The sequence below is a fragment of the Somniosus microcephalus genome, chromosome 15, assembly GCF_052327205.1.
Source record: "Somniosus microcephalus isolate GS21.2 chromosome 15, FLI_Smic_1.0, whole genome shotgun sequence".
Classification (NCBI taxonomy): domain Eukaryota; kingdom Metazoa; phylum Chordata; class Chondrichthyes; order Squaliformes; family Somniosidae; genus Somniosus; species Somniosus microcephalus.
Genome location: NC_141001.1, coordinates 5,129,010 through 5,152,041, shown reverse-complemented (window position 1 = coordinate 5,152,041; position 23,032 = coordinate 5,129,010). Strand labels below are relative to the sequence as shown.

Genomic DNA, 23,032 nt, shown 5'->3' with positions numbered 1-23,032 from the left:
CGTTGTCTCGGATACAGTAGCAGTGATCCCAGGGAAATCTCATTGTCCAATACACTGAGTATTTCTGCTGGTTTTGCAAACACTCGGAGACATCACTCTTCTCTTCTGTGACCCGCTTCCTCTCGCAGTGATTGCTGTTTCTCTAACTTCCTCTCACATCCCTCTCTTTTACTCCCCCTGCCCCCTCCGTCTCCCCCCCTCCGTCTCCCCCCCTCCGTCTCTCCTCCCCCTCCGTCTCCCCTCTCCCTCCCCCTCCATCCCTGTCTCCCCCTCCCCCTCCCCCTCCCCGTCCGTCTCCCCCTCCCCCTCCGTCTCCCCCTCCCCCTCCCCTCCTCCCCCTCCTTCTGCCCCTTCCCCTCCGTCTCCCCCTCCCCCTCCATCTCCCCCTGCCCCCTCCGTCGCTTCCCTTCAATTCTCCTCTTCCTCCGCAACATTCTCCCTTTTCGCCTCTCCCCCCGCCCACCGCCTCCCCCCGCACTGCCTCCCACCCCACCGCCTCTTCTCCTCCCCCTCTTCTCTCCCCTCTTCTCTCCCCTCTTCTCCCCCCTCCTCTCCCCCCTCCTCTTTCCCCCCTCCCCCCTCCTCTCCCTCCCCCCACTTCTCTCCCCCTCTCCTCCCCTTTTCTTCCCCCTCTCCTCCCTCTCCCCTCCTCTACTTCCCCCTCCTCTCTCTCCCCTCCTCCCTCCCCTCCCTCTTCCTCCTCCCTCCCCTCCCCTCTCTCCCTCTTCTCTCTCTCCCCCTCCTCTTTCCCCCTCCTCTCTCCCCCTCCTCTCTCCCCCTCCACTCCCCCCCCTCCTCTCTCCCCCTCCACTCCCCCCCTCCTCTCTCCCCCTCCACTCCCCCCTTCCTCTCTCCCCCCTCCTCTCTCTCCCCCTCCTCTCTCTCCCCCTCCTCTCTCTCCCCTCTCCTCTCTCTCCCCCCTCCCCTCTCTCCCCTTCTCCTCTCTCCCCCCTCTCTCCCCCCCTCTCTCCCCCCTCTCTCACCCTTCCTCTCCCTCTCCCCCCTCTCTCCCCCCCCCTCTCCCCCCCTCTCCCCCCTATGTTTGATGTTCCAGGAGTGGTTCACGGTGTGTGAACACTATCGCCGCACTCAATGCTCTGTGTCGGAGCTGGTCGTGGGGAATGAATATTTCTTCAAGGTCTTCGCTGAGAACGTGTGTGGCCTGAGTGAGCAGGCTGGCCAGTCCAAGGACAGCGTCTACATCCAAAAGCCAGGTAATCCACATTGGAGGGTTGCAGTTGTGGCAAACCCACCATCCATACAGGGGTCGTGGACCGCGATTGGGAGCAGGAGCCCTGGCTTATTCCCCCTCTCTCTAACCCAGGGGCCACGGACAGCGATTGGGGCTGATTCCCCCCTCTCACTAACCCAGGGGCCATGGACAGCGATTGGGGCTGATTCCCCCCTCTCTCTAACCCAGGGGCCACGGACAGCGATTGGGGCTGATTCCCCACTCTCTCTAACCCAGGGGCCACGGACAGCGATTGGGGCTGATTCCCCACTCTCTCTAACCCTGGGGCCATGGACAGCGATTGGGGCTGATTCCCCCTCTCTCTAACCCAGGGGCCATGGACAGCGATTGGGGCTGATTCCCCACTCTCTCTAACCCAGGGGCCATGGACAGCGATTGGGGCTGATTCCCCCCTCTCTCTAACCCAGGGGCCACGGACAGCGATTGGGGCTGATTCCCCCCTCTCTCTAACCCAGGGGCCATGGACAGCGGTTGGGCTGATTCCCCCCTCTCTCTAACCCAGGGGTCATGGACAGCGATTGGGGCTGATTCCCCCTCTCTCTAACACAGGGGCCAGGGACCGCGATTGGGGCTGATTCCCCACTCTCTCTAACCCAGGGGTCATGGACAGCGATTGGGGCTGATTCCCCCCTCTCTCTAACCCAGGGGCCACGGACAGCGATTGGGGCTGATTCCCCCTCTCTCTAACCCAGGGGTCATGGACAGCGATTGGGGCTGATTCCCCCTCTCTCTAACCCAGGGGCCACGGACAGCGATTGGGGCTGATTCCCCACTCTCTCTAACCCAGGGGCCATGGACAGCGATTGGGGCTGATTCCCCCCTCTCTCTAACCCAGGGGCCACGGACAGCGATTGGGGCTGATTCCCCCCTCTCTCTAACCCAGGGGCCACGGACAGCGATTGGGGCTGATTCCCCCCTCTCTCTAACCCAGGGGTCATGGACAGCGATTGGGGCTGATTCCCCCTCTCTCTAACCCAGGGGCCATGGACCGCGATTGGGGCTGATTCCCCTCTCTCTCTAACCCAGGGGCCACGGACAGCGATTGGGGCTGATTCCCCACTCTCTCTAACCCAGGGGCCATGGACAGCGATTGGGGCTGATTCCCCCTCTCTCTAACCCAGGGGCCATGGACAGCGATTGGGGCTGATTCCCCACTCTCTCTAACCCAGGGGCCATGGACAGCGATTGGGGCTGATTCCCCACTCTCTCTAACCCAGGGGCCATGGACAGCGATTGGGGCTGATTCCCCCCTCTCTCTAACCCAGGGGCCATGGACAGCGATTGGGGCTGATTCCCCCTCTCTCTAACCCAGGGGCCACGGACAGCGATTGGGGCTGATTCCCCTCTCTCTAACCCAGGGGCCATGGACAGCGATTGCGGCTGATTCCCCACTCTCTCTAACCCAGGGGCCATGGACAGCGGTTGGGGCTGATTCCCCCCTCTCTCTAACCCAGGGGTCATGGACAGCGATTGGGGCTGATTCCCCCTCTCTCTAACCCAGGGGCCATGGACAGCGATTGGGGCTGATTCCCCCTCTCTCTAACCCAGGGGCCATGGACAGCGATTGGGGCTGATTCCCCCCTCTCTCTAACCCAGGGGTCATGGACAGCGATTGGGGCTGATTCCCCTCTCTCTAACCCAGGGGCCATGGACAGCGGTTGGGGCTGATTCCCCCCTCTCTCTAACCCAGGGGTCATGGACAGCGATTGGGGCTGATTCCCCCCTCTCTCTAACCCAGGGGCCATGGACAGCGATTGGGGCTGATTCCCCCCTCTCTCTAACCCAGGGGCCATGGACAGCGATTGGGGCTGATTCCCCCCTCTCTCTAACCCAGGGGCCACGGACAGCGATTGGGGCTGATTCCCCCCTCTCTCTAACCCAGGGGCCATGGACAGCGATTGGGGCTGATTCCCCCCTCTCTCTAACCCAGGGGCCACGGACAGCGATTGGGGCTGATTCCCCCCTCTCTCTAACCCAGGGGCCATGGACAGCGATTGGGGCTGATTCCCCCTCTCTCTAACCCAGGGGCCATGGACAGCGATTGGGGCTGATTCCCCACTCTCTCTAACCCAGGGGTCATGGACAGCGATTGGGGCTGATTCCCCACTCTCTCTAACCCAGGGGTCACGGACAGCGATTGGGGCTGATTCCCCCCTCTCTCTAACCCAGGGGCCATGGACAGCGATTGGGGCTGATTCCCCACTCTCTCTAACCCAGGGGCCATGGACAGCGATTGGGGCTGATTCCCCCCTCTCTCTAACCCAGGGGCCATGGACAGCGATTGGGGCTGATTCCCCACTCTCTCTAACCCAGGGGCCATGGACAGCGATTGGGGCTGATTCCCCCCTCTCTCTAACCCAGGGGCCATGGACAGCGATTGGGGCTGATTCCCCCCTCTCTCTAACCCAGGGGCCATGGACAGCGATTGGGGCTGATTCCCACTCTCTCTAACCCAGGGGCCATGGACAGCGATTGGGGCTGATTCCCACTCTCTCTAACCCAGGGGCCATGGACAGCGATTGGGGCTGATTCCCCCTCTCTCTAACCCAGGGGTCATGGACAGCGATTGGGGCTGATTCCCCCTCTCTCTAACCCAGGGGCCACGGACAGCGATTGGGGCTGATTCCCCCTCTCTCTAACCCAGGGGCCATGGACAACGATTGGGGCTGATTCCCCCCTCTCTCTAACCCAGGGGTCATGGACAGCGATTGGGGCTGATTCCCCACTCTCTCTAACCCAGGGGTCATGGACAGTGGTTGGGGCTGATTCCCCCCTCTCTCTAACCCAGGGGCCATGGACAGCGATTGGGGCTGATTCCCCCTCTCTCTAACCCAGGGGTCATGGACAACGATTGGGGCTGATTCCCCCCCTCTCTCTAACCCAGGGGTCATGGACAGCGATTGGGGCTGATTCCCCACTCTCTCTAACCCAGGGGCCATGGACAGCGATTGGGGCTGATTCCCCCCTCTCTCTAACCCAGGGGTCATGGACAGCGATTGGGGCTGATTCCCACTCTCTCTAACCCAGGGGCCATGGACAGCGATTGGGGCTGATTCCCCCTCTCTCTAACCCAGGGGTCATGGACAGCGATTGGGGCTGATTCCCCCTCTCTCTAACCCAGGGGCCACGGACAGCGATTGGGGCTGATTCCCCCTCTCTCTAACCCAGGGGCCATGGACAACGATTGGGGCTGATTCCCCCTCTCTCTAACCCAGGGGCCATGGACAGCGATTGGGGCTGATTCCCCACTCTCTCTAACCCAGGGGCCACGGACAGCGATTGGGGCTGATTCCCCCTCTCTCTAACCCAGGGGCCACGGACAGCGTTTGGGGCTGATTCCCCACTCTCTCTAACCCAGGGGCCACGGACAGCGATTGGGGCTGATTCCCCACTCTCTCTAACCCAGGGGCCACGGACAGCGATTGCGGCTGATTCCCCACTCTCTCTAACCCAGGGGCCACGGACAGCGATTACGGCTGATTCCCCACTCTCTCTAACCCAGGGGCCATGTACAACGATTGGGGCTGATTCCCCCCTCTCTCTAACCCAGGGGTCATGGACAACGATTGGGGCTGATTCCCCACTCTCTCTAACCCAGGGGCCATGGACAGCGATTGGGGCTGATTCCCCCCTCTCTCTAACCCAGGGGCCATGGACAGCGCTTGGGGCTGATTCCCCCTCTCTCTAACCCAGGGGCCATGGACAGCGATTGGGGCTGATTCCCCCCTCTCTCTAACCCAGGGGTCATGGACAGCGATTGGGGCTGATTCCCCCCTCTCTCTAACCCAGGGGCCACGGACAGCGATTGGGGCTGATTCCCCACTCTCTCTACCCCAGGGGTCATGGACAGCGGTTGGGGCTGATTCCCCACTCTCTCTAACCCAGGGGCCACGGACAGCGATTGGGGCTGATTCCCACTCTCTCTAACCCAGGGGCCATGGACAGCGATTGGGGCTGATTCCCCCCACTCTCTAACCCAGGGGTCATGGACAGCGATTGGGGCTGATTCCCCCTCTCTCCAACCCAGGGCCCATGGACAGCGATTGGGGCTGATTCCCCTCTCTCTCTAACCCAGGGGCCATGGACAGCGATTGGGGCTGATTCCCCCCTCTCTCTAACCCAGGGGTCATGGACAGCGATTGGGGCTGATTCCCCCCTCTCTCTAACCCAGGGGCCACGGACAGCGATTGGGGCTGATTCCCCACTCTCTCTACCCCAGGGGTCATGGACAGCGGTTGGGGCTGATTCCCCACTCTCTCTAACCCAGGGGCCATGGACAGCAATTGGGGCTGATTCCCCCCTCTCTCTAACCCAGGGGTCATGGACAGCGATTGGGGCTGATTCCCCCCTCTCTCTAACCCAGGGGCCACGGACAGCGATTGGGGCTGATTCCCCCCTCTCTCTAACCCAGGGGCCACGGACAGCGATTGGGGCTGATTCCCCCCTCTCTCTAACCCAGGGGCCATGGACAGCGATTGGGGCTGATTCCCCCCTCTCTCTAACCCAGGGGTCATGGACAGCGATTGGGGCTGATTCCCCCCTCTCTCTAACCCAGGGGCCAAGGACAGCGATTGGGGCTGATTCCCCCCTCTCTCTAACCCAGGGGCCATGGACAGCGGTTGGGGCTGATTCCCCACTCTCTCTAACCCAGGGGTCATGGACAGTGGTTGGGGCTGATTCCCCACTCTCTCTAACCCAGGGGCCACGGACAGCGAATGGGGCTGATTCCCCCTCTCTCTAACCCAGGGGCCACGGACAGCGATTGGGGCTGATTCCCCACTCTCTCTAACCCAGGGGTCATGGACAGCGATTGGGGCTGATTCCCCCCTCTCTCTAACCCAGGGGCCATGGACAACGATTGGGGCTGATTCCCCCCTCTCTCTAACCCAGGGGCCATGGACAACGATTGGGGCTGATTCCCCCCTCTCTCTAACCCAGGGGCCACGGACAGCGATTGGGGCTGATTCCCCACTCTCTCTAACCCAGGGGTCATGGACAGCGGTTGGGGCTGATTCCCCACTCTCTCGAACCCAGGGGCCATGGACAGCGATTGGGGCTGATTCCCCCCTCTCTCTAACCCAGGGGCCATGGACAGCGATTGGGGCTGATTCCCCCCTCTCTCTAACCCAGGGGCCATGGACAGCGATTGGGGCTGATTCCCCCCTCTCTCTAACCCAGGGGCCATGGACAGCGGTTGGGGCTGATTCCCCCTCTCTCTAACCCAGGGGCCATGGACAGCGATTGCGGCTGATTCCCCACTCTCTCTAACCCAGGGGCCATGGACAGCGATTGCGGCTGATTCCCCACTCTCTCTAACCCAGGGGCCATGGACAGCGATTGGGGCTGATTCCCCACTCTCTCTAACCCAGGGGCCACGGACAGCGATTGGGGCTGATTCCCCCCTCTCTCTAACCCAGGGGTCATGGACAACGATTGGGGCTGATTCCCCACTCTCTCTAACCCAGGGGCCACGGACAGCGGTTGGGGCTGATTCCGCACTCTCTCTAACCCAGGGGCCATGGACAGCGATTGGGGCTGATTCCCCCCTCTCTCTAACCCAGGGGCCATGGACAGCGATTGGGGCTGATTCCCCCCTCTCTCTAACCCAGGGGCCACGGACAGTGATTGGGGCTGATTCCCCACTCTCTCTAACCCAGGGGTCATGGACAGCGGTTGGGGCTGATTCCCCCCTCTCTCCAACCCAGGGGCCATGGACAGCGATTGGGGCTGATTCCCCACTCTCTCTAACCCAGGGGCCAAGGACAGCCATTGGGGCTGATTCCCCACTCTCTCTAACCCAGGGGCCACGGACAGCGATTGGGGCTGATTCCCCCCTCTCTGTAACCCAGGGGCCACGGACAGCGATTGGGGCTGATTCCCCACTCTCTCTAACCCAGGGGCCATGGACAGCGATTGGGGCTGATTCCCCCCTCTCTCTAACCCAGGGGCCATGGACAGCGATTGGGGCTGATTCCCCCCTCTCTCTAACCCAGGGGCCATGGACAGCGATTGGGGCTGATTCCCCCCTCTCTCTAACCCAGGGGCCATGGACAACGATTGGGGCTGATTCCCCACTCTCTCTAACCCAGGGGCCACGGACAGCGGTTGGGGCTGATTCCGCACTCTCTCTAACCCAGGGGCCATGGACAGCGATTGGGGCTGATTCCCCCCTCTCTCTAACCCAGGGGCCATGGACAGCGATTGGGGCTGATTCCCCCCTCTCTCTAACCCAGGGGCCACGGACAGTGATTGGGGCTGATTCCCCACTCTCTCTAACCCAGGGGTCATGGACAGCGGTTGGGGCTGATTCCCCCCTCTCTCCAACCCAGGGGCCATGGACAGCGATTGGGGCTGATTCCCCACTCTCTCTAACCCAGGGGCCAAGGACAGCCATTGGGGCTGATTCCCCACTCTCTCTAACCCAGGGGCCACGGACAGCGATTGGGGCTGATTCCCCCCTCTCTGTAACCCAGGGGCCACGGACAGCGATTGGGGCTGATTCCCCACTCTCTCTAACCCAGGGGCCATGGACAGCGATTGGGGCTGATTCCCCCCTCTCTCTAACCCAGGGGCCATGGACAGCGATTGGGGCTGATTCCCCCCTCTCTCTAACCCAGGGGCCATGGACAGCGATTGGGGCTGATTCCCCCCTCTCTCTAACCCAGGGGCCATGGACAGCGATTGGGGCTGATTCCCCCTCTCTCTAACCCAGGGGCCATGGACAGCGGTTGGGGCTGATTCCCCCCTCTCTCTAACCCAGGGGCCATGGACAGCGATTGGGGCTGATTCCCCCCTCTCTCTAACCCAGGGGCCATGGACAGCGATTGGGGCTGATTCCCCCCCTCTCTCTAACCCAGGGGCCACGGAGAACGATTGGGGCTGATTCCCCACTCTCTCTAACCCAGGGGCCATGGACAGCGGTTGGGGCTGATTCCCCCCTCTCTGTAACCCAGGGGCCACGGACAGCGATTGGGGCTGATTCCCCACTCTCTCTAACCCAGGGGCCACGGACAGCGATTGGGGCTGATTCCCCCCTCTCTCTAACCCAGGGGCCATGGACAACGATTGGGGCTGATTCCCCCCTCTCTCTAACCCAGGGGCCATGGACAGCGATTGGGGCTGATTCCCCCCTCTCTCTAACCCAGGGGCCATGGACAGCGATTGGGGCTGATTCCCCACTCTCTCTAACCCAGGGGTCATGGGCAGCGATTGGGGCTGATTCCCCACTCTCTCTAACCCAGGGGCCATGGACAGCGATTGGGGCTGATTCCCCCTCTCTCTAACCCAGGGGCCATGGACAGCGATTGGGGCTGATTCCCCCCTCTCTCTAACCCAGGGGCCACGGACAGCGATTGGGGCTGATTCCCCCCTCTCTCTAACCCAGGGGTCACGGACAACGATTGGGGCTGATTCCCCCCTCTCTCTAACCCAGGGGCCATGGACAGCGATTGGGGCTGTTTCCCCCCTCTCTCTAACCCAGGGGCCATGGACAGCGATTGGGGCTGATTCCCCCTCTCTCTAACCCAGGGGCCATGGACAGCGATTGGGGCTGATTCCCCCTCTCTCTAACCCAGGGGTCATGGACAGCGATTGGGGCTGATTCCCCACTCTCTCTAACCCAGGGGCCACGGACAGCGATTGGGGCTGATTCCCCCCTCTCTCGAACCCAGGGGCCATGGACAGTGATTGGGGCTGATTCCCCCCTCTCTCTAACCCAGGGGCCATGGACAACGATTGGGGCTGATTCCCCCTCTCTCTAACCCAGGGGCCATGGACAGCGATTGGGGCTGATTCCCCCTCTCTCTAACCCAGGGGCCATGGACAGCGATTGGGGCTGATTCCCCCTCTCTCTAACCCAGGGGCCATGGACAGCGATTGGGGCTGATTCCCCCCTCTCTCTAACCCAGGGGTCATGGACAGCGATTGGGGCTGATTCCCCCCTCTCTCTAACCCAGGGGCCATGGACAGCGATTGGGGCTGATTCCCCCTCTCTCTAACCCAGGGGCCATGGACAGCGATTGGGGCTGATTCCCCCCTCTCTCTAACCCAGGGGCCATGGACAGCGATTGGGGCTGATTCCCCCTCTCTCTAACCCAGGGGCCATGGACAGCGATTGGGGCTGATTCCCCCTCTCTCTAACCCAGGGGCCATGGACAGCGATTGGGGCTGATTCCCCCTCTCTCTAACCCAGGGGCCATGGACAGCGATTGGGGCTGATTCCCACTCTCTCTAACCCAGGGGCCATGGACAGCGATTGGGGCTGATTCCCCCTCTCTCTAACCCAGGGGCCAGGGACAGCGATTGGGGCTGATTCCCCCCTCTCTCTAACCCAGGGGCCATGGACAGCGATTGGGGCTGATTCCCCACTCTCTCTAACCCAGGGGTCATGGACAGCGATTGGGGCTGATTCCCCCTCTCTCTAACCCAGGGGTAATGGACAGCGATTGGGGCTGATTCCCCCTCTCTCTAACCCAGGGGCCATGGACAGCGATTGGGGCTGATTCCCCCTCTATCTAACCCAGGGGCCACGGACAGCGATTGGGGCTGATTCCCCCCTCTCTCTAACCCAGGGGCCATGGACAGCGATTGGGGCTGATTCCCCCTCTCTCTAACCAAGGGGCCACGGACAGCGATTGGGGCTGATTCCCCCCTCTCTCTAACCCAGGGGCCATGGACAGCGATTGGGGCTGATTCCCCACTCTCTCTAACCCAGGGGCCATGGACAGCGATTGGGGCTGATTCCCCCCTCTCTCTAACCCAGGGGCCACGGACAGCGATTGGGGCTGATTCCCCCTCTCTCTAACCCAGGGGCCATGGACAGTGATTGGGGCTGATTCCCCACTCTCTCTAACCCAGGGGCCATGGACAGCGATTGGGGCTGATTCCCCACTCTCTCTAACCCAGGGGCCATGGACAGCGATTGGGGCTGATTCCCCTCTCTCTAACCAAGGGGCCACGGACAGCGATTGGGGCTGATTCCCCCCTCTCTCTAACCCAGGGGCCATGGACAGTGATTGGGGCTGATTCCCCACTCTCTCTAACCCAGGGGTCATGGACAGCGATTGGGGCTGATTCCCCCCTCTCTCTAACCCAGGGGTCATGGACAGCGATTGGGGCTGATTCCCCTCTCTCTCTAACCCAGGGGCCAGGGACCGCGATTGGGGCTGATTCCCCACTCTCTCTAACCCAGGGGCCATGGACAGCGATTGGTGCTGATTCCCCCCTCTCTCTAACCCAGGGGCCATGGACAGCGGTTGGGGCTGATTCCCCCCTCTCTCTAACCCAGGGGCCATGGACAGCGATTGGGGCTGATTCCCCCTCTCTCTAACCCAGGGGCCATGGACAGCGGTTGGGGCTGATTCCCCCTCTCTCTAACCCAGGGGCCACGGACAGCGGTTAGGGCTGATTCCCCCTCTCTCTAACCCAGGGGCCACGGACAGTGGTTGGGGCTGATTCCCCACTCTCTCTAACCCAGGGGCCATGGACAGCGATTGGGGCTGATTCCCCCCTCTCTCTAACCCAGGGGCCATGGACAGTGGTTGGGGCTGATTCCCCACTCTCTCTAACCCAGGGGTCATGGACAGCGATTGGGGCTGATTCCCCTCTCTCTAACCCAGGGGTCATGGACAGCGATTGGGGCTGATTCCCCCTCTCTCTAACCCAGGGGTCACGGACAGCGATTGGGGCTGATTCCCCCCTCTCTGTAACCCAGGGGCCACGGACAGCGATTGGGGCTGATTCCCCCCTCTCTCTAACCCAGGGGCCACGGACAGCGATTGGGGCTGATTCCCCACTCTCTCTAACCCAGGGGCCACGGACAGCGATTGGGGCTGATTCCCCACTCTCTCTAACCCAGGGGTCATGGACAGCGATTGGGGCTGATTCCCCCTCTCTCTAACCCAGGGGTCATGGACAGCGATTGGGGCTGATTCCCCCTCTCTCTAACCCAGGGGTCACGGACAGCGATTGGGGCTGATTCCCCCCTCTCTGTAACCCAGGGGCCACGGACCAGCGATTGGGGCTGATTCCCCCTCTCTCTAACCCAGGGGCCACGGACAGCGATTGGGGATGATTCCCCCCTCTCTCTAACCCAGGGGCCACGGACAGCGATTGGGCTGATTCCCCCCTCTCTCTAACCCAGGGGCCATGGACAGCGGTTGGGGCTGATTCCCCCCTCTCTCTAACCCAGGGGCCACGGACAGCGATTGGGGCTGATTCCCCCTCTCTCTAACCCAGGGGCCACGGACAGCGATTGGGGCTGATTCCCCCTCTCTCTAACCCAGGGGCCATGGACAGCGATTGGGGCTGATTCCCCCCTCTCTCTAACCCAGGGGCCATGGACAGCGATTGGGGCTGATTCCCCCCTCTCTCTAACCAGGGGCCATGGACAGCGATTGGGGCTGATTCCCCACTCTCTCTAACCCAGGGGCCACGGACAGCGATTGGGGCTGATTCCCCACTCTCTCTAACCCAGGGGCCACGGACAGCGATTGGGTCTGATTCCCCCTCTCTCTAACCCAGGGGCCACGGACAGCGATTGGGGCTGATCCCCCTCTCTCTAACCCAGGGGTCATGGACAGCGATTGGGCTGATTCCCACTCTCTCTAACCCAGGGGCCACGGACAGCGATTGGGTCTGATTCCCCCTCTCTCTAACCCAGGGGCCACGGACAGCGATTGGGGCTGATTCCCCTCTCTCTAACCCAGGGCCATGGACAGCGGTTGGGGCTGATTCCCCCTCTCTCTAACCCAGGGGCCACGGACAGCGATTGGGGCTGATTCCCCCACTCTCTCTAACCCAGGGGTCATGGACAGCGATTGGGGCTGATTCCCCCCTCTCTCTAACCCAGGGGCCATGGACAGCGATTGGGGCTGATTCCCCACTCTCTCTAACCAGGGGCCACGGACAGTGATTGGGCTGATTCCCCCCTCTCTCTAACCCAGGGGCCATGGACAGCGACTGGGGCTGATTCCCCCCTCTCTCTAACCCAGGGGCCATGGACAGCGATTGGGGCTGATTCCCCACTCTCTCTAACCCAGGGGTCATGGACAGCGATTGGGGCTGATTCCCCCCTCTCTCTAACCCAGGGGCCACGGACAGCGATTGGGGCTGATTCCCCCTCTCTCTAACCCAGGGGCCATGGACAGCGATTGGGGCTGATTCCCCCTCTCTCTAACCCAGGGGCCATGGACAGCGATTGGGGCTGATTCCCCCTCTCTCTAACCCAGGGGCCACGGACAGCGATTGGGGCTGATTCCCCCTCTCTCTAACCCAGGGGCCATGGACAGCGATTGGGGCTGATTCCCCCTCTCTCTAACCCAGGGGCATGGACAGCGATTGGGCTGATTCCCCCTCTCTCTAACCCAGGGGCCATGGACAGCGATTGGGGCTGATTCCCCCCTCTCTCTAACCCAGGGCCCACGGACAGCGATTGGGGCTGAATCCCCACTCTCTCTAACCCAGGGGCCACGGACAGCGATTGGGGCTGATTCCCCACTCTCTCTAACCCAGGGGCCACGGACAGCGATTGGGGCTGATTCCCCCCTCTCTCTAACCCAGGGGCCATGGACAGCGATTGGGCTGATTCCCCCCTTTCTCTAACCCAGGGGCCACGGACAGCGATTGGGGCTGATTCCCCTCTCTCTAACCCAGGGGCCATGGACAGCGATTGGGGCTGATTCCCCCCTCTCTCTAACCCAGGGGCCACGGACAGCGATTGGGGCTGATTCACCCCTTTCTCTAACCCAGGGGCCGTGGACAGCGATTGGGGCTGATTCCCCCCTCTCTCTAACTCAGGGGCCATGGACAGTGGTTGGGGCTGATTCCCCAGTCTCTCTAACCCAGGGGCCACGGACAGCGATTGGGGCTGATTCCCCCTCTCTCTAACCCAGGGGTCATGGACAGCGATTGGGGCTGATTCCCCCCTCTCTCTAACCCAGGGGCCATGGACAGCGATTGGGGCTGATTCCCCCCTCTCTCTAACCCAGGGGTCATGGACAGCGATTGGGGCTGATTCCCCCCTCTCTCTAACCCAGGGGCCACGGACAGCGATTGGGGCTGATTCCCCACTCTCTCTAACCCAGGGGCCATGGACAGCGATTGGGGCTGATTCCCCACTCTCTCTAACCCAGGGACCACGGACAGCGATTGGGGCTGATTCCCCCCTTTCCCTAACCCAGGGGCCACGGACAGCGATTGGGGCTGATTCCCCCCTCTCTCTAACCCAGGGGCCATGGACAGCGATTGGGGCTGATTCCCCCTCTCTCTAACCCAGGGGCCATGGACAGTGGTTGGGGCTGATTCCCCCTCTCTCTAACCCAGGGGCCACGGACAGTGGTTGGGGCTGATTCCCCCCTCTCTCTAACCCAGGGGCCACGGACAGTGGTTGGGGCTGATTCCCCACTCTCTCTAACCCAGGGGCCATGGACAGTGGTTGGGACTGATTCCCCCCTCTCTCTAACCCAGGGGCCACGGACAGCGATTGGGGCTGATTCCCCCCTCTCTCTAACCCAGGGGTCATGGACAGCGATTGGGGCTGATTCCCCCTCTCTCTAACCCAGGGGTCATGGACAGCGATTGGGGCTGATTCCCCCTCTCTCTAACCCAGGGGTCACGGACAGCGATTGGGGCTGATTCCCCCCTCTCTGTAACCCAGGGGCCACGGACAGCGATTGGGGCTGATTCCCCCCTCTCTCTAACCCAGGGGCCACGGACAGCGATTGGGGCTGATTCCCCCTCTCTCTAACCCAGGGGCCACGGACAGCGATTGGGGATGATTCCCCCCTCTCTCTAACCCAGGGGCCACGGACAGCGATTGGGGCTGATTCCCCCCTCTCTCTAACCCAGGGGCCATGGACAGCGGTTGGGGCTGATTCCCCCCTCTCTCTAACCCAGGGGCCACGGACAGCGATTGGGGCTGATTCCCCCCTCTCTCTAACCCAGGGGCCACGGACAACGATTGGGGCTGATTCCCCCTCTCTCTAACCCAGGGGCCATGGACAGCGATTGGGGCTGATTCCCCCCTCTCTCTAACCCAGGGGCCATGGACAGCGATTGGGGCTGATTCCCCCCTCTCTCTAACCCAGGGGCCATGGACAGCGATTGGGGCTGATTCCCCACTCTCTCTAACCCAGGGGCCACGGACAGCGATTGGGGCTGATTCCCCACTCTCTCTAACCCAGGGGCCATGGACAGCGATTGGGGCTGATTCCCCCCTCTCTCTAACCCAGGGGCCATGGACAGCGATTGGGGCTGATTCCCCACTCTCTCTAACCCAGGGGCCACGGACAACGATTGGGGCTGATTCCCCCTCTCTCTAACCCAGGGGCCATGGACAGCGATTGGGGCTGATTCCCCCCTCTCTCTAACCCAGGGGCCATGGACAGCGATTGGGGCTGATTCCCCCCTCTCTCTAACCCAGGGGCCATGGACAGCGATTGGGGCTGATTCCCCACTCTCTCTAACCCAGGGGCCACGGACAGCGATTGGGGCTGATTCCCCACTCTCTCTAACCCAGGGGCCACGGACAGCGATTGGGTCTGATTCCCCCTCTCTCTAACCCAGGGGCCACGGACAGCGATTGGGGCTGATTCCCCCTCTCTCTAACCCAGGGGCCACGGACAGCGATTGGGGCTGATTCCCCACTCTCTCTAACCCAGGGGTCATGGACAGCGATTGGGGCTGATTCCCCCCTCTCTCTAACCCAGGGGCCACGGACAGCGATTGGGGCTGATTCCCCACTCTCTCTAACCCAGGGGCCATGGACAGCGATTGGGGCTGATTCCCCCTCTCTCTAACCCAGGGGCCATGGACAGCGATTGGGGCTGATTCCCCACTCTCTCTAACCCAGGGGCCATGGACAGCGATTGGGGCTGATTCCCCCCTCTCTCTAACCCAGGGGCCATGGACAGCGATTGGGGCTGATTCCCCCCTCTCTCTAACCCAGGGGCCATGGACAGCGGTTGGGGCTGATTCCCCACTCTCTCTAACCCAGGGGCCACGGACAGCGATTGGGGCTGATTCCCCCCTCTCTCTAACCCAGGGGCCATGGACAGCGATTGGGGCTGATTCCCCCCTCTCTCTAACCCAGGGGCCATGGACAGCGATTGGGGCTGATTCCCCACTCTCTCTAACCCAGGGGCCACGGACAGCGATTGGGGCTGATTCCCCCCTTTCCCTAACCCAGGGGCCACGGACAGCGATTGGGGCTGATTCCCCCCTCTCTCTAACCCAGGGGCCACGGACAGCGATTGGGGCTGATTCCCCCCTCTCTCTAACCCAGGGGCCATGGACAGCGATTGGGGCTGATTCCCCCTCTCTCTAACCCAGGGGCCATGGACAGCGGTTGGGGCTGATTCCCCCTCTCTCTAACCCAGGGGCCACGGACAGCGATTGGGGCTGATTCCCCACTCTCTCTAACCCAGGGGCCACGGACAGCGATTGGGGCTGATTCCCCCCTCTCTCTAACCCAGGGGCCACGGACAGCGATTGGGGCTGAATCCCCACTCTCTCTAACCCAGGGGCCATGGACAGCGATTGGGGCTGATTCCCCCTCTCTTTAACCCAGGGGCCATGGACAGTGGTTGGGGCTGATTCCCCCTCTCTCTAACCCAGGGGCCACGGACAGCGATTGGGGCTGATTCGCCCCTCTCTCTAACCCAGGGGTCATGGACAGTGATTGGGGCTGATTCCCCCGCTCGCTAACCCAGGGGCCATGGACAGCGATTGGGGCTGAATCCCCACTCTCTCTAACCCAGGGGCCACGGACAGCGGTTGGGGCTGATTCCCCCCTCTCTCTAACCCAGGGGTCATGGACAGCGATTGGGGCTGATTCCCCACTCTCTCTAACCCAGGGGCCATGGACAGCGATTGGGGCTGATTCCCCACTCTCTCTAACCCAGGGGCCACGGACAGCGATTGGGGCTGATTCCCCACTCTCTCTAACCCAGGGGCCATGGACAGCGATTGGGGCTGATTCCCCCCTCTCTCTAACCCAGGGGCCACGGACAGCGATTGGGGCTGATTCCCCCCTTTCTCTAACCCAGGGGCCACGGACAGCGATTGGGGCTGATTCCCCCCTTTCTCTAACCCAGGGGCCATGGACAGCGATTGCGGCTGATTCCCCCCTCTCTCTAACCCAGGGGCCACGGACAGCGATTGGGGCTGATTCCCCCCTTTCTCTAACCCAGGGGCCATGGACAGCGATTGGGGCTGATTCCCCACTCTCTCTAACCCAGGGGCCATGGACAGCGATTGGGGCTGATTCCCCCCTCTCTCTAACCCAGGGGTCATGGACAGCGGTTGAGACTGATTCCCCCCTCTCTCTAACCCAGGGGCCATGGACAGCGATTGGGGCTGATTCCCCCCTCTCTCTAACCCAGGGGCCACGGACAGCGATTGGGGCTGATTCCCCACTCTCTCTAACCCAGGGGCCACGGACAGCGATTGGGGCTGATTCCCCCTCTCTCTAACCCAGGGGTCATGGACAGCGATTGGGGCTGATTCCCCCCTCTCTCTAACCCTGGGGCCATGGACAGCGATTGGGGCTGATTCCCCACTCTCTCTAACCCTGGGGCCATGGACAGCGATTGGGGCTGATTCCCCCTCTCTCTAACCCAGGGGCCATGGACAGCGATTGGGGCTGATTCCCCACTCTCTCTAACCCAGGGGCCATGGACAGCGATTGGGGCTGATTCCCCCCTCTCTCTAACCCAGGGGCCATGGACAGCGATTGGGGCTGATTCCCCCTCTCTCTAACCCAGGGGCCATGGACAGCGATTGGGGCTGATTCCCCACTCTCTCTAACCCAGGGGCCATGGACAGCGATTGGGGCTGATTCCCCCCTCTCTCTAACCCAGGGGCCATGGACAGCGATTGGGGCTGATTCCCCCCTCTCTCTAACCCAGGGGCCATGGACAGCGATTGGGGCTGATTCCCCCCTCTCTCTAACCCAGGGGCCATGGACAGCGATTGGGGCTGATTCCCCCCTCTCTCTAACCCAGGGGCCATGGACAGCGATTGGGGCTGATTCCCCACTCTCTCTAACCCAGGGGCCACGGACAGCGATTGGGGCTGATTCCCCCCTCTCTCTAACCCAGGGGCCATGGACAGCGATTGGGGCTGATTCCCCCCTCTCTCTAACCCAGGGGCCATGGACAGCGATTGGGGCTGATTCCCCCTCTCTCTAACCCAGGGGCCATGGACAGCGATTGGGGCTGATTCCCCCCTCTCTCTAACCCAGGGGCCATGGACAGCGATTGGGGCTGATTCCCACTCTCTCTAACCCAGGGGCCATGGACAGCGATTGGGGCTGATTCCCCCCTCTCTCTAACCCAGGGGCCACGGACAGCGATTGGGGCTGATTCCCCCCTTTCTCTAACCCAGGGGTCATGGACAGCGATTGGGGCTGATTCCCCACTCTCTCTAACCCAGGGGCCACGGACAGCGATTGGGGCTGATTCCCCCCTCTCTCTAACCCAGGGGTCATGGACAGCGATTGGGACTGATTCCCCCCTCTCTCTAACCCAGGGGCCATGGACAGCGGTTGGGGCTGATTCCCCCTCTCTCTAACCCAGGGGCCACGGACAGCGATTGCGGCTGATTCCCCCCTCTCTCTAACCCAGGGGTCATGGACAGCGATTGGGACTGATTCCCCCCTCTCTCTAACCCAGGGGCCATGGACAGCGATTGGGGCTGATTCCCCCTCTCTCTAACCCAGGGGCCACGGACAGCGATTGGGGCTGATTCCCCCTCTCTCTAACCCAGGGGCCATGGACAGTGGTTGGGGCTGATTCCCCACTCTCTCTAACCCAGGGGCCATGGACAGCGATTGGGGCTGATTCCCCCCCTCTCTCTAACCCAGGGGTCATGGACAGCGATTGGGGCTGATTCCCCCCTCTCTCTAACCCAGGGGCCATGGACAGTGGTTGGGGCTGATTCCCCCCTCTCTCTAACCCAGGGGCCATGGACAGCGATTGGGGCTGATTCCCCCCTCTCTCTAACCCAGGGGCCATGGACAGCGATTGGGGCTGATTCCCCCCTCTCTCTAACCCAGGGGTCATGGACAGCGATTGGGGCTGATTCCCCCCTCTCTCTAACCCAGGGGCCATGGACAGTGGTTGGGGCTGATTCCCCCTCTCTCTAACCCAGGGGTCATGGACAGCGATTGGGGCTGATTCCCCCTCTCTCTAACCCAGGGGCCATGGACAGTGGTTGGGGCTGATTCCCCCTCTCTCTAACCCAGGGGCCATGGACAGCGATTGGGGCTGATTCCCCCCTCTCTCTAACCCAGGGGCCATGGACAGTGGTTGGGGCTGATTCCCCCTCTCTCTAACCCAGGGGCCATGGACAGCGATTGGGGCTGATTCCCCCCTCTCTCTAACCCAGGGGCCACGGACAGTGGTTGGGGCTGATTCCCCCCTCTCTCTAACCCAGGGGCCATGGACAGTGGTTGGGGCTGATTCCCCACTCTCTCTAACCCAGGGGCCATGGACAGCGATTGGGGCTGATTCCCCCCTCTCTCTAACCCAGGGGTCATGGACAGCGATTGGGGCTGATTCCCCACTCTCTCTAACCCAGGGGCCATGGACAGCGATTGGGGCTGATTCCCCCCTCTCTCTAACCCAGGGGCCACGGACAGTGGTTGGGGCTGATTCCCCCCTCTCTCTAACCCAGGGGCCATGGACAGCGATTGGGGCTGATTCCCCCCTCTCTCTAACCCAGGGGTCATGGACAGCGGTTGGGGCTGATTCCCCCCTCTCTCTAACCCAGGGGCCATGGACAGTGGTTGGGGCTGATTCCCCCTCTCTCTAACCCAGGGGCCATGGACAGCGATTGGGGCTGATTCCCCCCTCTCTCTAACCCAGGGGCCATGGACAGCGATTGGGGCTGATTCCCCACTCTCTCTAACCCAGGGGCCATGGACAGCGATTGGGGCTGATTCCCCCCTCTCTCTAACCCAGGGGTCATGGACAGCGATTGGGGCTGATTCCCCCCTCTCTCTAACCCAGGGGCCACGGACAGCGATTGGGGCTGATTCCCCCTCTCTCTAACCCAGGGGCCATGGACAGTGGTTGGGGCTGATTCCCCCCTCTCTCTAACCCAGGGGCCATGGACAGCGATTGGGGCTGATTCCCCCCTCTCTCTAACCCAGGGGTCATGGACAGCGGTTGGGGCTGATTCCCCCCTCTCTCTAACCCAGGGGCCATGGACAGCGGTTGGGGCTGATTCCCCCCTCTCTCTAACCCAGGGGCCATGGACAGTGGTTGGGGCTGATTCCCCCTCTCTCTAACCCAGGGGCCATGGACAGCGATTGGGGCTGATTCCCCACTCTCTCTAACCCAGGGGCCATGGACAGCGATTGGGGCTGATTCCCCCCTCTCTCTAACCCAGGGGCCATGGACAGCGATTGGGGCTGATTCCCCCCTCTCTCTAACCCAGGGGTCATGGACAGCGATTGGGGCTGATTCCCCCTCTCTCTAACCCAGGGGCCATGAACAGCGATTGGGGCTGATTCCCCCTCTCTCTAACCCAGGGGCCATGGACAGCGATTGGGGCTGATTCCCCCCTCTCTCTAACCCAGGGGCCACGGACAGCGATTGGGGCTGATTCCCCCCTCTCTCTAACCCAGGGGTCATGGACAGCGATTGGGGCTGATTCCCCCTCTCTCTAACCCAGGGGCCATGAACAGCGATTGGGGCTGATTCCCCCTCTCTCTAACCCAGGGGCCATGAACAGCGATTGGGGCTGATTCCCCCCTCTCTCTAACCCAGGGGCCATGGACAGCGATTGGGGCTGATTCCCACTCTCTCTAACCCAGGGGCCATGGACAGCGGTTGGGGCTGATTCCCCCCTCTCTCTAACCCAGGGGCCATGGACAGCGATTGGGGCTGATTCCCCCCTCTCTCTAACCCAGGGGTCATGGACAGCGATTGGGGCTGATTCCCCCCTCTCTCTAACCCAGGGGCCACGGACAGCGATTGGGGCTGATTCCCCCCTCTCTCTAACCCAGGGGTCATGGACAGCGATTGGGGCTGATTCCCCACTCTCTCTAACCCAGGGGCCACGGACAGCGATTGGGGCTGATTCCCCCTCTCTCTAACCCAGGGGCCACGGACAGCGGTTGGGGCTGATTCCCCCCTCTCTCTAACCCAGGGGCCATGGACAGTGGTTGGGGCTGATTCCCCCGCTCGCTAACCCAGGGGCCATGGACATCGATTGGGGCTGATTCCCCCTCTCTCTAACCCAGGGGCCATGGACAGCGATTGGGGCTGATTCCCCCTCTCTCTAACCCAGGGGCCATGGACAGTGGTTGGGGCTGATTCCCCCTCTCTCTAACCCAGGGGCCATGGACAGCGATTGGGGCTGATTCCCCCTCTCTCTAACCCAGGGGCCATGGACATCGATTGGGGCTGATTCCCCCCTCTCTCTAACCCAGGGGCCATGGACAGCGATTGGGGCTGATTCCCCCTCTCTCTAACCCAGGGGCCATGGACAGTGGTTGGGGCTGATTCCCCCCTCTCTCTAACCCAGGGGTCATGGACAGCGATTGGGGCTGATTCCCCCTCTCTCTAACCCAGGGGCCATGGACAGCGATTGGGGCTGATTCCCCCTCTCTCTAACCCAGGGGTCATGGACAGCGGTTGGGGCTGATTCCCCCCTCTCTCTAACCCAGGGGCCATGGACAGTGGTTGGGGCTGATTCCCCCCTCTCTCTAACCCAGGGGTCATGGACAGCGATTGGGGCTGATTCCCCCTCTCTCTAACCCAGGGGCCATGAACAGCGATTGGGGCTGATTCCCCCTCTCTCTAACCCAGGGGCCATGGACAGCGATTGGGGCTGATTCCCCACTCTCTCTAACCCTGGGTTCATGTACCGCGGTTGGGAGCAGGAGCCCTGGCTGATTCCCCCCTCTCCCTATTGTGGGATCTCTGAGATCAGTCGTGGTGCCCCCACCACTGCACTAACTGATGAGAGAGCAGGGTTGGGGCCTGGTGTCTTCAGGTGAAGCAGGGTTCGAGGCCGGGAGGGGGTTAGTTGGACCACAATAATCAGAGGTAATTCACTCCTCATTATAAAGTCAAACATTCTCTCCTTATTTGTGTATCTTCATTGTAAATTCCTGTGTCAACATTTAAAATCGGAATTGCCTATGTAAACCTGTCACGCTGCAATTATGCCCTCCTGCCAGTGGTGACACTGCAGTCATTTTTAAACCAGAATTGGGGAGTCTTGCTCCAGAGGAGAGATGTGACGGGTCGGTAAAGAGGGGAGTGTGGTGCAAATACAGTCAGATTCATCTCCCCTCCTCCTGCCCTATCTATGGCTTAAGGCGATGTGTTAGTTTGGGGGGGGTGTGATCGCAGGAGGTGAACGTTCAGAGGTCAACGAGTGTGTCAGGGGCGACTGACCTGGTGAGGTGGGCACTAGCAGACTCTAACCATGCCTCTCCCTGGTGCCTCCGGCAGGGATGGAGTACAAGCCGCCCAGCTACAAGCAGCACGACTTCACAGAGCCACCCAAGTTCACGCGCTCGCTGGTGAATCGCTCCGTGATTTGTGGCTACAATGCAATGCTGAGCTGTGCCCTACGAGGGAGCCCCAAGGTAAGAGTTCACCCTCAGCATGGAGCAACTCAGTCACACAATTAGAATCAGAAGTGTTCCTAAACTCTCTCTCTTCCTCCCCGTCTCCCTCCCCGTCTCCCACCCTCTCTCTCCCCGTCTCCCTCCCCGTCTCTCTCCTTCCACTCCCCTACCCCCTCCCCTTCCCCCCTCCCTCCCCTTCCCCCTCCCTCCCCATCTCCCTCACTCATCGTCTCCCTCTCTCTCTCCCTCCCACTCCGTCCCATTCTCTCCCACTCTGTCTCACTCCCTATCTCTCCCCCTCTCTCTCTCTCCGCCTTTTTCTCTCTCCCTCCCCGCCACTCTCTCCCTCCCATCTCTTTCTCTCTCTCTCTCTCTCTCTCTCTCTCTCCCCCGACCCCCAGCCCAAGGTGGTGTGGTGCAAGAACCGGCTGGACCTGTCGACTGACCCCCGGTACAGGATGTTCAGTAACCAGGGGGTGCTGACGCTGGAGATCCGTAAGCCGTGCCCCTTCGACGGCGGAATCTACAGCTGCCGGGCCATCAATCCCCTGGGGGAGGCCGAGAGCGAGTGTACGCTGGAGGTGCGAGGTAAGTGGGCGCTCACTGCGGAGGGAACAGGTCCAGGCTCAGTCTGAGCCCCCTCCATGTGGGAAAAATATGAATAAAAGAAATGACTTGCATTTACATCGCGCCTTTCACGACCTCAAGACCTCCCAAAGCGCTTACAGCCAAAGAAGTACTTTGGAAGTATAGTCACTGTTGTAATGAAGGAAAGGCGGCAGCCAATTTATGCACAGCGAGATCCCACAAACAGCAAGTTGAGAATGATCAGTTACTTGATGCTGACTGAGGGACACTGAAGCTAACTCCCCTGCTCGTCTTCAAAATACTCCCCTGATCAATCGTGCCGTCGGGTCTTTTACATCCCTCAGAGAGCAGACGGGGACTTGGTTTAACGTCTCATCCGAAAGATGGCACCTCCGACTGTGCAGCGCTCCCTCAGTACTGCCTCTCCGACAGTGCAACACTCCCTCAGTACTGCCCCTCCAACAGTGCAGCACTCCCTCAGTACTGCCTCTCCGACAGTGCAACACTCCCTCAGTACTGCCCCTCCAACAGTGCAGCACTCCCTCAGTACTGCCCCTCCAACAGTGCAGCACTCCCTCAGTACTGCCTCTCCGACAGTGCAGCGCTCC

General features: G+C 61.5%; 1 protein-coding gene across 1 annotated transcript in view; it reads left to right on the top strand.

Moving 5' to 3' along the window:
* Positions 1 to 23,032, top strand: part of LOC147106511 (myosin-binding protein C, cardiac-type-like) — a 191,436-nt gene that overhangs the window by 163,841 nt on the left and 4,563 nt on the right. The window contains exons 16-18 of the mRNA XM_086007469.1: positions 1,055 to 1,214; positions 21,718 to 21,854; positions 22,238 to 22,424. Coding sequence (XP_085863595.1) covers positions 1,055 to 1,214; positions 21,718 to 21,854; positions 22,238 to 22,424 — 484 coding nt within the window. The remainder of the gene's footprint in view (positions 1 to 1,054; positions 1,215 to 21,717; positions 21,855 to 22,237; positions 22,425 to 23,032) is intronic.